Genomic DNA, 15126 nt, shown 5'->3' on the forward strand with positions numbered 1-15126 from the left:
CGACAATGTTTATCTTAGGCAATAATAAGATTTATTATATACAAAATGTTCTTTAATATTTTGTATGCTTTATTATCTATGTTAATCTGTAATACTATTAATGTAAGATACTGATATTTCACTTATATTGTATTAAGTGACATGATTACTTTTCTTCTATGTACAATGTGATAGTTTTATAGGAATCAGTATCTTATACCACCAGACGTAAGCTCGGCGGATGAAATACCGACGCCGGAAGTTCGGCAGGTGGAGATGCAGACCCAGGTAAGTATTAACCCTAACCCTTTCTTAGCGGGGCTTAAACCTAACCCCCCCTCCCTGCACCCTAAACCTAACCCTCCCGAGGGGATGCCTAACCCTAACCTCCCCCCGGGGGTGCCTAACCCTAACCCCCCTTCCACTAACCCTCCCGGGGGGGTGCCTAACCCTAAGTCACCCCGGGAGTCCATAAACCTACACACCTCCCCCCACTTCCACGGCTAAGAGGTACAGACGCCAGCCTTACCTACGTTCGGGATGCCGGGCATCGGGATTTCGGCATGGGGATAATGATAGGTGTTGGAAATTAAAAGCCTATCATTTGCCGGGATTACACAGCCGGGAAACCTACGGTAAGCATTTCGACCGACGACTTCCTGACTGCATACTCGTTTTATATTGTGACCAGTATATCTTCTTGGTATTTATATCTTTACTTTTGGTATACTTTTTATAAATGTACCATATTTACTGTGTTTTCAATAAAAACATTTTTGCAAAAAAAAAAAATCTAGTTGGGTGCCAATTGCAAGATTGACTTATCCAAATGCACACGGCCACATGCTGCTGACCGTATCTATTACCCACTGCATCAAAGCTCTGGACAGCATCGCATTACGAGGCTTGGTGTATATGAAAAATGCAGTCACACCTGCATTTTTGGGGTTTTACTGCAATTGTCATGTTGCTGTATCCCACCAATAGTCATATGTCACTTGTCCTCTCTCCTTAGGCCACTATGGAGCCACAGGAGACAAGCTGCACTCTCAGTATAAATGATGCTCTTATTCACACAGGCAGCTTGTAGAATTCGGTACTATTTTGTCTTATATCAACATGATGCTATAACTGACACAGAAAAACATCAGTGTTATGGGGTCCATACATCTGCAATGTATCGCCCCAATTTCCCATTCTGCCAACGGTGTGATCGGGGAATTAGGGAAAATTTATCATGTTGGAAATCCTCGATTCACTGATCCCGACTGAAAAATTATTGGGGTTGGGGATATTTAACATGCTGTTTTTCCCCAATCCACCGATGGATTGCGGATAGGAAGAATGGGGAATTATGGCTGTAGATGTGTCGTCTGCATTACTCTATAGCAGTGGTTCTGATCCTCAATCCTCAAGTTTACCAAACAGGTCATGTTTTAAGGATTTCTCTGTGTGGAAGCAGGCTGGATAATTAATGACCCAGCAAAATAGATTAACTCACCTGTGCAAGATTAATGAAATCCACAAAACATGACCTGTTGGTGGTACTTGATGGCTCGGGTGAGAAACCCTGGCTTACAGTAAGTGCCTTCAATTACACTGGTGGCCAAAATTGCAGACACATTTTGAAATTAGAATGTTTTTCAACTTTGAATGCTTATAAAACTGTTTCACTTCACTCAGTGCAATGATTCATATGTCAAATGAAAGGAAATTTAATGCTGAATACAACACAATAAACAATTCACACAAACACCCAACCGTAATTGCACTTCCGTAACCAACTTTATTCTGCAAAATGAAACCGCCAAACTGACCTTTCCCACCTTTGAACATGACCTTGCACCTGCTTATAAACGACAGCTGAATGATCCTCAGAACGACGATTCCAATTGGCTGGGAGAAGCTGTTACTACAATCCGCTTCTTGAATCTCACGCATCTGTGCTTCTTTGTCTGACTGAAAGTAGCATAACTTCCCTTGTAATGCAAATATTTGACCTCTGTTTATTGTGTTGTATTCAGCATTAAATTTCCTTTCATTTGATATATGAATCATTGCACTGCATGAAGTGTAACAGTTTTTATAAGCATTCGAAGTTGAAAAACATTCAAATTTCAAAAGTGTCCTCAATTTTGGCCACCACTGTATATATCAGTGAAATCTCATGTACCTGTGATGCTGGTATTTCACGGAGGAAGGACGGAGGAATCTTCATATATTGGGTAGCTCCTCCCAAATAAACTGCTGGAGTCTCATTCGGTATCTCTCATAATTTCCCAAGTTACAGTGCCCTCCGCCTTTTATCCAGAGTGGCCACACAGCTTGTGGGCAGCGATTGTATAGTGCCAGTGCATGTGAGAAGTGCACATTTCTGTCATTCGTGCCATGCATGATGAGCACAGGGCAGGTCACTTTGGCAATTTTGTCAATGCTGGAAAGGACATGGTACAACGGAATTATACAACAGAAACAACATGTAATAGGGCCACTAAATTTAAAGACTGGAAAAATGCAAAAATACATCATGTAACATTCAAAGCTGCTCATGTAGAAGATCACATACTTTGGCAGAACTTATATGGGACAATTAATGTACTGTTGGTAAAGAGCAAAGTGCTATCTAATGGCCTAATAAGTCATGCACAATACCTTAGACTAGACGAAGGCTGTATAAGCATGAGGCTATATAAGAGTCATCAATTTTTTGTGATTGGTAGTTTTAGAGAATCTGTTGCTAGGCAGTTTTCTACTCTGTGAGGTCTTTTTTCATTAGTTTGCAGTCAGCCAATTAGGGTTTATATGGGCGGGTACATTTAGGTTTTGCTATTTAAGGCTGAATTTGAATAGGATCAGCCTCTTTTTCAGTTGGAAGCCGCTCCCTCCCTACCCAAAACCGTGTGTTTGTCTGTGTTTTTGTTTGTGTTTACTAAACATTCTTAAACCACTGGGCGGGAAGGCGCTACTAACCAGCGGCCACATGTGGCGTAAGTGGTCGATGTGGGGCACTTGCCCCTTTGAAGGACGGCGTGTGTGTCCTACTTATGCGAGTTGGACGATTGGGCGGTGAGACTCGCACAGCGCAGGTTACGCATATTGAAAGGGGGGGGCGTTTAAGTTGTCCCCCATTTTTGTGGTACGAGGTATTTTGGCTAGAGCTGGGTTGTGATAGCGCCTTCTTTTGCCACCCTCTTTTATTAAAATTAATTTGCAATTAATAAATACATTAATTCTGATTTAAACCAACGCACTTGTTGTCAGTGTTGTTATTTCTTTTAGAAATTAAGCTTAGCATAAGAGGTTATAATGTTTTTCACAATAAATGAATGGACGCCTTATTTTGTTTTCAGTATACAATATAAAAGTAGTGCAATATTTCCTATTTATAAATAGCCATGGTATATTGGGAATAGTACAGAGTTGCCTCAATGTTGTACACGCTCCCGCTGCTGCTACGCCAGCTCCTGCAATCTGACAACGTGCTGCCTGTCTGATAATACATTGGGGCAGCATCAGTGAGGCAAGTACACAGTCATCGATGGCTTCTCCTTGTTCCTCAGAAAGACAACTTTTAAGTCTATCCGGGACATTTGGGTGCCGTAGGAGCTTGCGCCCAAAAAGGGGGTGTAAAGGGGCAGAGCTGCAATGAAAAGGGGTGGAGCCTCACATCACCTTTGCTGGCGTCACAATGGGGGGGTGTCCAGCACTCTCTGAGATGCTGGGCAGTCCCCAGGATCTCCCTACACGCATACGCACAGCATCTATTCTACCTTGTGCTCCCCCAACTTCCCTCCCACTGCAGGACACTGCGGTCCGTGGGTGGGACAGCAGGTTAGTCCCAGAAAATCGGGACTGTCCCATGGATGTGGGACAGTTGGGAGGTATGGACAGGCAGCACATTGCTCACCAATAAGAGCATGCAGCAGCAAGAGGAGCAGTAGCAGATGCAGGGTGTTAGGTGACTGGCAGGATAAACAGGGTGACAGCCCCCAGAAAGTAAGCTCTGGGGGTGAGGTTTCAGGTAGGGAATTATCCTGTTAGCATTCTGTAAAAGTTGGGAACATTCCCATGGCCAACTCTGCCTCCGATGTACAGCACAGTGGACCTCATTCAGAGTCGGTCGTTGCGGCCGCACGGTCGTACGGGAAAAGGGGCCGGATATGCAAATGATGCACTCGCATGTTGCTTCCCTAAGATCGGATCGGTAGCTGGCCGGCCAAGGGGAGGAAGCGGCCGGAAGACAAAAAAATATGCCCCCTTCTCGTACGCATTACTCGTTATCTCCGGGCATATAAGGATTAATCGAGACCATCGGAAACCATCGGAACTGGTCGTAGAGCTTAAGGTTGACCATACCCTCTCTTAAGCACTACGATCATGTCAGTGTACAAACCTCCCATGTCACGTGTGCCATGACACTACTTTGTTAATTATGCACTCCCATAAAACGCCGTTCGCATATTTAGGCACGCCTGCGTTCGGATCTCCACTCCCCCGTTTTCAAGCACCTTCCCCTGTTACCACCCACAAACGCCTCAATCTGTCACTCAAACTACCGACCTGGCTGTGTTCAAGGAGAGAGAAATTTCTGATCGTAGCGGCTAGTTTGCGCACGCGCATTGTGAACTTTACGCATGCGCAGTTTAGCTAACATCGGTGGCGTACGACCGTGCGGCCGCAACGACCGACTCTGAATGAGGTCCAGTATGTGGACAGATCACCACAGCTACAACATTGTGCGCCCAGCAATCTGACACCAAGTCCTGACAATGGGCCTGATTCAGCAAGGATCACAGTTGCTAATACGCATGCAATTGGCCGATTGTTGCGTACTGGGCTGCGATGGTACTCGATTGTACCAATGGTTTTGCTATTCTGTTAGGTATTACGGATGAGCGTATGGTAACGTGGGCATCCTTATGTAGTGCTGAGTTTGCATTGCCATTGCAGTGGATTGGCTTGCTATCGCAGATGAACTGTAGTGAATCAGGCCCAATGTGGCCAACGTTCAGATAAAGCAGAGAACTTCTGTGTCTGCAGTCTTAGTAGTGACAAATGGAACACAAATTTCTAACTGGCCTAGAATGGAAAGCCTGATTTATACTATGTCGCACTTGTCCTCAGATAGTGGGTGGGGATATTTCAATACATAGAAACAGATTGGGCCTACACAGCTGGTGTCTGTCTGACAAAGCATACTTCATGGCTGCTTCTATTATACGTCAGCTGCCCCCGGCAGGGCTTGTTTCCAGCACATACTAAACTCCACAGGTAACCCACAGCTTAGGATAAAAACAGAGCATTGTCTTACCTGGGGAAGGGATCGCAACAGTAGGTCTTCCGTATATTTGGGAAAAAGACCCGCAGCCCTGACATGAGCGCAGACTCTAAAATCAATGCTGCACATTTGTAGCGGGTGGCCAGGTCAATTGCAGCTACAGTCCCTATGCTAAACCCATACAGGATTATATTTTCTTCAGGGACTCCGTATCTGTAGAGATAAAGCAGATAATGTAGGACAATCTAATTGCATCACTTCTATTGTAGTTCTTTACAAGATACTTCTATATAAAGGCTTTATATCTTAATGGGTCACTTATAAGAACCTGTCAGTGATAACCAGTATATGTGCGGAATGATAGATTATGCACATGTACCTAGTTACAGCCAGCAAGGACCTCTAAGGAGCTGGGGGCAGCATGTGTCCATTCACATCAGGAGGAAAACTCCCAAACGTTGGGTGCCAGCAGTATGATTTACATACAGAGGCAGATGACAAAATGGGGCAGGGTCTGCATGGGCTTAGGTGGGAAGAAGTTATACTATAGTATTTATTGTGAGGCTGAATGACTAGTGAAATAATATGACAAATAAGGATGGGAAAACCTCCCAGTAATACAGGGTTTGGCAGAAGCCACAACCCGGCCACAGCTAATTTGGACACATTTTCCACTTAATGACAAATGTCTGCTCACTGAGGAAACCAGTACTGTGTACTTGTCTGAAGACCCTATAAATGGTGTCAGACCCGAAGTAAACTCAACATCTTATCACAATAGTCTGGAAAAGTAGCAGAGTACATTATGCAGTATAGCTCCAGGCCTGTACACATTGTGTTATTAGAAATAGATTTCATATTGTGACTGTATTTACCTTATATCAGGGCTGTACAAAACCCACTCATGCCCGGATCCAGGCGTCCTGGGGCTGTGAGCCATAACCCCTTTATGCTGCTAGACAGGCTTGTCGAAAAACTGTCTGCCTCTAAACTCCCTATGGTTATATGTGCGCTATACCTTACAGACTTAACACAACTAAAAACTTATCTAAAATAAACACAAGAACATAGTTGGATTGAAAAATGTATTTGACATCAGATTATTAATAATTAATTAATAAAATATTGAATTTGGGCTATCAAATTACATGTTGCCCATTGAACAGACGCCCCTTCAATTCACGCCACAGCATTCCTCTAACACCTAACCACCTAAACCATGGGCCGAAGCAAAAGAGCTTAAGTCATGTGCAGCGGCCAACGTAGCGGCCCAAATGAATGAATGGCCAATAATCCAGACTAGCCAGCCATCGTACAGTCCAGTAAGAAAATAATATAGTTTATTTAAGAAAGGTTTCGAAGAAAACACAACACTGGGAGGAGCAAGCATCACCTAGCAAAAGCCGTCGGGGAAAAACACGTGAATTGACTAAGCGCGCCCGCCGCAAACATTGTGCTAATGGCGGGGTGTAGGTGTGACCCCGTGCCAAGTGACCCCCCCCCAGTGGAAAATGCAGGATTTCTAGAGGGGGGGGTTTCCAAATGCATGATTTTAGAGTGAGTGGAGCCAGTCCATGAAGAGAGTATAATTAGCACTTATCCAGTTTTAACATGTGTCATACAAATTATATTGTGTCCATTAATTCCAGCATATACAGGACCAGCGATCACAGCAACCCACTATATGTCATACATTGTGTACTGTGCGTCATAACCCCAGCATATACAGGACCAGCGATCACAGTAACCCATTATATGTGTCATACATAGTGTACTGTGCGTCATAACCCCAGCATATACAGGACCAGCGATCGCAGCAACCCATTATATGTGTCATACATAGTGTATTGTGTGTCATAATTCCAGCATATACAGGACCAGCGATCACAGTAACCCACTATATGCGTCATACAAATTATATTGTGTCCATTAATTCCAGCATATACAGGACCAGCGATCACAGCAACCCACTATATGTCATACATTGTGTACTGTGCGTCATAACCACAGCATATACAGGACCAGCGATCACAGTAACCCATTATATGTGTCATACATAGTGTACTGTGCGTCATAACCCCAGCTTATACAGGACCAGCGATTGCAGCAACCCATTATATGTGTCATACATAGTGTATTGTGTGTCATAATTCCAGCATATACAGGACCAGCGATCACAGTAACCCACTATATGTGTCATAAATAGTGTATTGTGTGTCATAATTCCAGCATATACAGGACCAGCGATCACAGTAACTCACTATATGCGTCATACAAATTATATTGTGTCCATTAATTCCAGCATATACAGGACCAGCGACCACAGCAACCCACTATATGTCATACATAGTGTACTGTGCGTCATAACCTCAGCATATACAGGACCAGCGATCGCAGCAACCCATTATATGTGTCATACATAGTGTATTGTGTGTCATAATTCCAGCATATACAGGACCAGCGATCACAGTAACCCACTATATGTGTCATACATAGTGTATTGTGTCATAATTCCAGCATAAACAGGACCAGCGATCACAGTAACCCATTATATGTCATACATAGTGTATTGTGTGTCATAATTCCAGCATAAACAGGACCAGCGATCACAGTAACCCTTTATATGTGTCATACCTAGTGTATTGTATTTCATAATTCCAGCATATACAGGACCAGCGATCACAGTAACCCATTATATGTGTCATACATAGTGTATTGTGTCATAATTCCAGCATACACAGGACCAGCGATCACAGTAACCCATTATATGTGTCATACATAGTGTATTGTGTCATAATTCCAGCATACACAGGACCAGCGATCACAGTAACCCATTATATGTGTCATACATAGTGTATTGTGTCATAATTCCAGCATACACAGGACCAGCGATCACAGTAACCCATTATATGTGTCATACATAGTGTATTGTGTCCATTAATTCCAGCATATACAGGACCAGCGATCACAGCAACCCACTATATGTCATACATAGTGTACTGTGCGTCATAACCTCAGCATATACAGGACCAGCGATCGCAGCAACCCATTATATGTGTCATACATAGTGTATTGTGTGTCATAATTCCAGCATATACAGGACCAGCGATCACAGTAACCCACTATATGTATCATACATAGTGTATTGTGTCATAATTCCAGCATAAACAGGACCAGTGATCACAGTAACCCATTATATGTCATACATAGTGTATTGTGAGTCATAATTCCAGCATAAACAGGACCAGCGATCACAGTAACCCCTTATATGTGTCATACATAGTGTATTGTGTGTCATAATTCCAGCATATACAGGACCAGCGATTGCAGCAACCCATTATATGTGTCATACATAGTGTATTGTGTGTCATAATTCCAGCATATACAGGACCAGCGATCGCAGCAACCCATTATGTGTCATACCTAGTGTATTGTATTTCATAATTCCAGTATATACAGGACCAGTGATCACAGTAACCCATTATATGTGTCATACATAGTGTATTGTGTCATAATTCCAGCATACACAGGACCAGCGATCACAGTAACACATTATATGTGTCATACATAGTGTATTGTGTCATAATTCCAGCATACACAGGACCAGCGATCACAGTAACCCATTATATGTGTCATACTTAGTGTATTGTGTGTCATAATTCCAGCATATACAGGACCAGCGATCACAGTAACCCATTATATGTGTCATACATAGTGTATTGTGTGTCATCATTCCAGCATAAACAGGACCAGCGATCACAGTAACCCCTTATATGTGTCATACATAGTGTATTGTGTGTCATAATTCCAGCATTTACAGGACCAGCGATCACAGTAACCCATTATATGTCATACATAGTGTATTGTGTGTCATAATTCCAGCATAAACAGGACCAGCGATCGCAGCAACCCATTATATGTGTCATACATAGTGTATTGTATTTCATAATTCCAGCATATACAGGACCAGCGATCACAGTAACCCATTATGTGTCATATATAGTGTATTGTGTCATAATTCCAGCATATACAGGACCAGCGATCACAGTAACGCACACATTATGTGTCATACATAGTGTATTGTATTTCATAATTCCAGCATATACAGGACCATCATCTCATCGGCCGGAGGGGGGGAGCGTTAACTCCCCCCTCCGGCGCTACCCGCTAGAGACAGCAGCGCATCAGCCTAGTGCTGATGCGCTGTGTCTCTGTCCCAGCCGGCTCCACTGAGCATGCGTGGGATCTCGCAAGTATCGCGAGATCCCCGCGTGCAGCCTGGAGCCGGCAGCCACCCCAGCAGGGACAGCGCTGTCCCTGCTGTGGGGATAGGCTAGCGCCAGGCTGTAGCTATCGATAACGACAGCTACAGCCAGCCGAACGGTCATGCGGTATAACCGTTCGTACATGGCCCTGCCGCTCGGCGCTGCTATCTTATAGATAGCAGCGCTGATAATGACAGGGGCTCATAGCGCCCCTGTCATTTACCGCCCAGACCCCCGATCATTCATCGGGGAGAAGCGGTATCAGCACACATAACGTGAGCTGATACCGCTTCTGGGCTTCGTACATCTACCCCAGTGTGTCATAATTCCAGCATATACAGGACCAATCACACTAAACCACTATATGTGTCACACACAGTGTACCGAGTGCCACTACCCCAAAATATACAGGACCAGCGATCACAATAAGCCATTACATGAGGCAGTAGGGCCATCCTGTCTGGGCTGTATGTTTATTTCATAGGTGGGCAGCATTCCAGATCATTGGAGCAAGTCTGGGGGTCTGGTGGAACAGCAGAAGGTCCAAGCACTGCCCTGGACATACATGTATATATTGGCTCTATAGCAGCACATCCCTAACAGTGCAGGGTTTCCAGATCTCTTAGCTGGTGCACAGGTTATTTATTAATGCTGATACATGTTAAAAAATATGGTGCCAATTATTTAACATGGGAATCACGCAAGCGGGCCCTCCGCACACGCTGCGCTAACTGCGGGGTGTAGTCTAGAGAGCCAGCCTGACCTGCAGGTTGCCCAACAGGTCCCTGCACAGCCGCCCTACTTTCTCTCTCTGGCTTCAAAACCCTTATGCGCCATGACAGCGGTGGCTGCTAGCCCCACCCCCGGCCCGAAACGCTGCTGACCCCTACCGGGGACAGCAGCACCAGGGACCCAGCACTATGCCCTGTACCCACAGTGGTACCGCTGCCCCCGCCGCCATGCCTGAGCCAGCCCCCAGGGACGCGCCCGCAGCAGCCGCGCGGGGCGCATCCCTCAACAATATGCGGCGCAATGGAGCACATCACTGCTGTATAACACTGCCGGGAGCCAGGGCTGCTGAAGCAGCCTCCGACCCCGGCGCAGATGCCACAAGCGGTGACCAGCGAGTCGCGCCGGGCCACGTGACCGCCCTCCGCGCGGGTCTCATCAGGCTCCGCTCCGAGTGGGCCGCACGCTTGAGTGGACGATGGGGCATCACGAGGGACTGCACAATAGGGGTCAGTTAATGCAATATGCTCCAACAAACTAAAAGGTAATAAATAGGTAGAGTAAGGGAAAGAGGAAAACAATAAAGACTGGGACAAGAGGAAAGAAGAGAATAGAAAGGTTAGAAAATAAATAAAACGAAAGGAAAACAGACTATGCACAAACTTTATAGATGCAAATTGTACAGACCACTTCCCTGATCTCTGGGCTGAAAATTTCAAGAAGCAAAGAGGCAGAGTCTTTGGATAACCGACCTAATATACCAGCAAGGCCAAACCCCCAAGAATCCCTATAGGCTAAGACTAATGATTGACACCAACATCAAAGTCCTTATAGGTATACTGCTCCCACAACCACGGGGTTTAAACTGGCTCAGTCAGATTACACCTGCCTTACGCTGTCCTTCCGGGAGAGGCAGCCAGCTTGGCACACAGCTAGGGGGGTGTGGCGCGATTTTGAGGGCAGGGCAAGGGGCATGACTGCGCAAACTCGTTATTGCAGCCCCGCCCCCGGTACACAATGCTGAGATTACCAGCACTGTATTGCCGGGGGCGGGGCCACGATGACGCGATTCAGCGCAAATCGTGTCATCAGCTGCCCCTAGACCGACAAATTATCAAAGGTAGCAGCAGACATCGGCGAGAGTTGCAGGGTGGTGCTGGCGGGCGGCACCATCCGGAAGGCCGGGATCGACACCCTATTTTCTGGAGGCTCCCAACCATTTCGGGAGAGTAGGCAAGTATGCTGCTAGATCAGCGGTGGGCAATAAGCGGCCCTTTAGCTGTTGTAGAACTACAAATCCCAGTATGCCTTGCAACAGATTTAGCATGGCCAAATAGCAAAACTGTGGCAGGACATGCTGGGATGTGTTCTACATAAGCTGGGGAGGCATAATTGCCAACTCCCGCTCCTTGTTAGGGACACTCCTTGAAATAGAAGAAATCTCCCTGACTCCCTGAAGAGTCTAACAATCTCCCTGTTTGCACCTTACCCCCATTATGAAGCTGTTATATAAAAAAAAAACCTGAGATATATACATTTAAATGGGATCATTAGTATAATTTCTCTGCATGTGTTATAAGGCACAAGGGGCCTGATTCAGAGCTGGACGCAATTAGCGCTCGCTCGTCCTGAAAATAGGGGTGGCTATTCAAATGAACCGTTCGCTGTTTGCGGTCTGTTCACGCCTCTAGGTCTGAACGAGCGAACAAATCTTGCGGTCGCTTTTTGGGAAACTACGCCCCCTGGCCGCTCGCATCCTACGTCATGTCCGCTATTTATTAGATTAATCGAGTACATCGACCAGGGTATGAACTGCTTGCTATTCTTGTGGTTGGTTTTTGCTACCACAATTTTGCGAGCAGTTCTGGCTATTAAATAACCCAGTGACGTGGTCAATGACGCTGCTGCTTTAATTATGCACACCCATAAAACGCCCGTTTTGACCTTTAAGCACGCCTGCGATTGGATCTCCACTCCCCGTTTTCAAGCACCTTCCCCTGTTACCACCCACATACGCCTCATTCTGTCACTCAAATTATCAGGCATTCGCTATTTTGCGAGCACATGAACTTCGGCCGCACTGACTGGTTCGCGCATGCGTATAACGATCCGTACGCATGCGCAGTTGGCCAAACATCGCTCGGAGCGAACGAGCTGCCGCTTACGAGTGGCTCTGAATCAGGCCCAATGATCCCTATGGCTTCATGCATTTTCTGAAAAGTATCACTGTGTTTCATCAGCAAATAGATCTTACTGACTGCTTTGGGGCTGGTTTACATTTGGATTGAAATGATAAACGAAATGACTGTATAGGAGTGGAGAGGGTTAAACTTCCTAGGCTGGGGGCAGACCAGTGTGGGGAATCATGTGATAATTAGGGCCTATGGGTTCTTAGGATTGTAGGTTTTAGCAGGGATATTAGAGTTTGTTGGAGGCGGAGTCAGCCTCTTTTGTTCCTGTCTTCCCACCCTCCCTCCCTAAATTTTATGTTATGTGCTCTCTTTGATTTGGGTTTGGTGATTTCTTCGTTGGCTATTTTAGGCGGGAAAGAACGGCAGGTTACCTATTAGCACTGTGAATATTGGTTTACTTTTTGTTTCGCTCACCTTCGTTGACTGTTAAAGTCTGCTGGACCACCCCGCCGGGGGCAGCATCATCACCTTTCCGGGTGGGTAGTCAAGGTAGAAGGCTTGAGCGTATTGTGTTGTGGTTAGAGTGTTTATAGTGTTAGGTTTGGGCTGTTGATAGCCGTTCTTTCTTTGCCACCATATTTCAATTAATTTAATTAATTTTAGTAATTAATTCATTATCTGTTAATTAAATAAAATAGCTAACAATTCTGCCAAATACAAGTCTCTGTGTCTTTATTTCAATTGAGTATGTTTTATTGTCAATGATTCACGCACTGGTCAATCCTCAGACGATGGGAGGTTTAAAATTTTATGACATGCCTCTCAGATGTAGCTGGAAACGTACATTTACCGCCGCGCTCATACTGTAGGTGTTGCATTCACAATCTCCATGAAATGCTTTTTCAAAAGTAGGCAAGTATGCAGTACAGTAGTTACGCCCTTTGGCTAAGACACTATAATGCCAGCAATAGTATGCCCACTGTCTCTATATAAGCAGACCCCAATACACCATTTACATTTATTTAAGTAGTTTATGTGTAAGTGGAGTATATAGATTAATAAGAGCACATTACACAGCATATACACTCCATGTAGTAACTAGACCAGGGGTGGGCAAATAGTGGCCTTCCAACTGTTGATTCAACAAGTCCCAGCATGCTTTGCAACAGTTTTAGCATGGCCAAATAGATAAACTGTGGCAGGGCATGCTGGGATGTGTAGTCCTACAACAGCTGGGGGCTTATTGCCCACCCCTAAACTATACACATGTGCCTTTAGTGTAGCATATCCCCCCACATACATACAGGTCACCCATACAACACCCGCAGTGTGTCAGGCAGAGATTGTGTGAGGGCTGGACGAAACCCATCTACTCCATCTATACATACCTCGTCCTCAGGGCATGCCAGGCAGCATCGATGTCCGCATATATGTTCTTCTCGCTTGGTATGCCACTGCTCACCCCATAGCCAGAATAGTCATATGAGAAAATGTTGCATTTGATCTTGGAGCCCAGGGCAATGTACAGGCGACACATCTCGCCTAGGTCATATGCATTGCCGTGCGAATAGAGCAGCGTGTACCGGCTCCCAGGGGCACAGCGGACATACATGCAGCCTAGGCTGTTTCCCCGCTTGGTGGTGCAGCGGAATACATCGATCATATCCAGCTCCCGCTGAGAGAATGTCCAGTCAGCCTTCTTTGTCAGGTGCAGGCTGCACAGGGGAGGTAGGCAGACTGTGGGGTCCACCTGCTCATCTTGTGCCAGGTCTTGGACTGGAGGGGCCTCAATCTCCCGCAGAGTGTACGTAGGTGTCGGAGGATGAAAGGCCAATCTGGAGGCGATACCGCCACAAAGGAACGAAAATATCTTCTTCATCCTCTGGCAGAGCAGTGGTGGTGGGTCCCTGTCCTAATAAACTACTACTAATTCTAATAATAATATAATACTAATCTAATACTACTATTCCTAATAATATAATACTAACTATAATACTAATCCTAATAATATAATACTAATACTAAACTATAATACTAATCCTAATAATATATTACTAATACTAACTAGAATACTAATCCTAATAATATAATACTAATACTAACTATAATACTAATCCTAATAATATAATACTAATACTAAACTATAATACTAATCCTAAATATAAGTCAAAATAAAATACTTAACGCTAATAACTACAAAGCTAATACTAATATCACTAATAAATAATCCACTACACGCACTGCAAAGCCACTACACTCTCTGAGTAACATCCAAGTGGCCATGAGGTAATATGACAATGGAGGTGACATCACAGACACTGGAATGGAGGTGACATCACAGACACTGGAATGGAGGTGACATCACATACACTACAGGGCTGCTGTCTCAGCACCCTGCACACAGCTATCATTGTGATATTACTAGGTTACATATCTATTGGGCATCTCTATAACTGTTGTACATAATGTTTATATGTAGAATGAATGTAACAACCATGTAACAAATGACAGCCCTATAATTATTGTCATACATGTAAAGACTATGGCTTCCCTGCTCCCCTCATTTCACCACCGGTGCTTGGAGCCCTGATTGCAGGTAATTCTGGACCCACTTCCAAATATTATACACCATCCCTAATCGTGGCACATACCATTCTGATTAAACTTTCCATATAACTGTTAGCGAATCACTGGGTCAGTGTCAGTTGTGTTACACCAATTCAAGTTTACTTCTTAAATTCTT

The 15126-nt window shown here is 44.8% G+C and overlaps 1 protein-coding gene across 1 annotated transcript; it reads right to left on the reverse strand.

Annotated features, from left to right (window-relative positions):
- Positions 1 to 2193: 2193 nt before the first annotated feature.
- On the reverse strand, positions 2194 to 14262 carry LOC148517233 (alpha/beta hydrolase domain-containing protein 17C-like). The gene is made up of 3 exons (XM_088478963.1): positions 13772 to 14262; positions 5291 to 5470; positions 2194 to 2413 (listed from the first exon to the last, which is right to left on the reverse strand). The coding sequence occupies exons 1-3, from the start codon at positions 14260 to 14262 to the stop codon at positions 2194 to 2196; spliced, it is 891 nt and encodes a 296-aa protein (XP_088335089.1).
- Positions 14263 to 15126: the final 864 nt, after the last annotated feature.

Source organism: Taudactylus pleione, unplaced genomic scaffold (assembly GCF_031769625.1).
Source record: "Taudactylus pleione unplaced genomic scaffold, aTauple2 ptg000225l, whole genome shotgun sequence".
NCBI classification, from domain to species: Eukaryota; Metazoa; Chordata; class Amphibia; order Anura; family Myobatrachidae; genus Taudactylus; species Taudactylus pleione.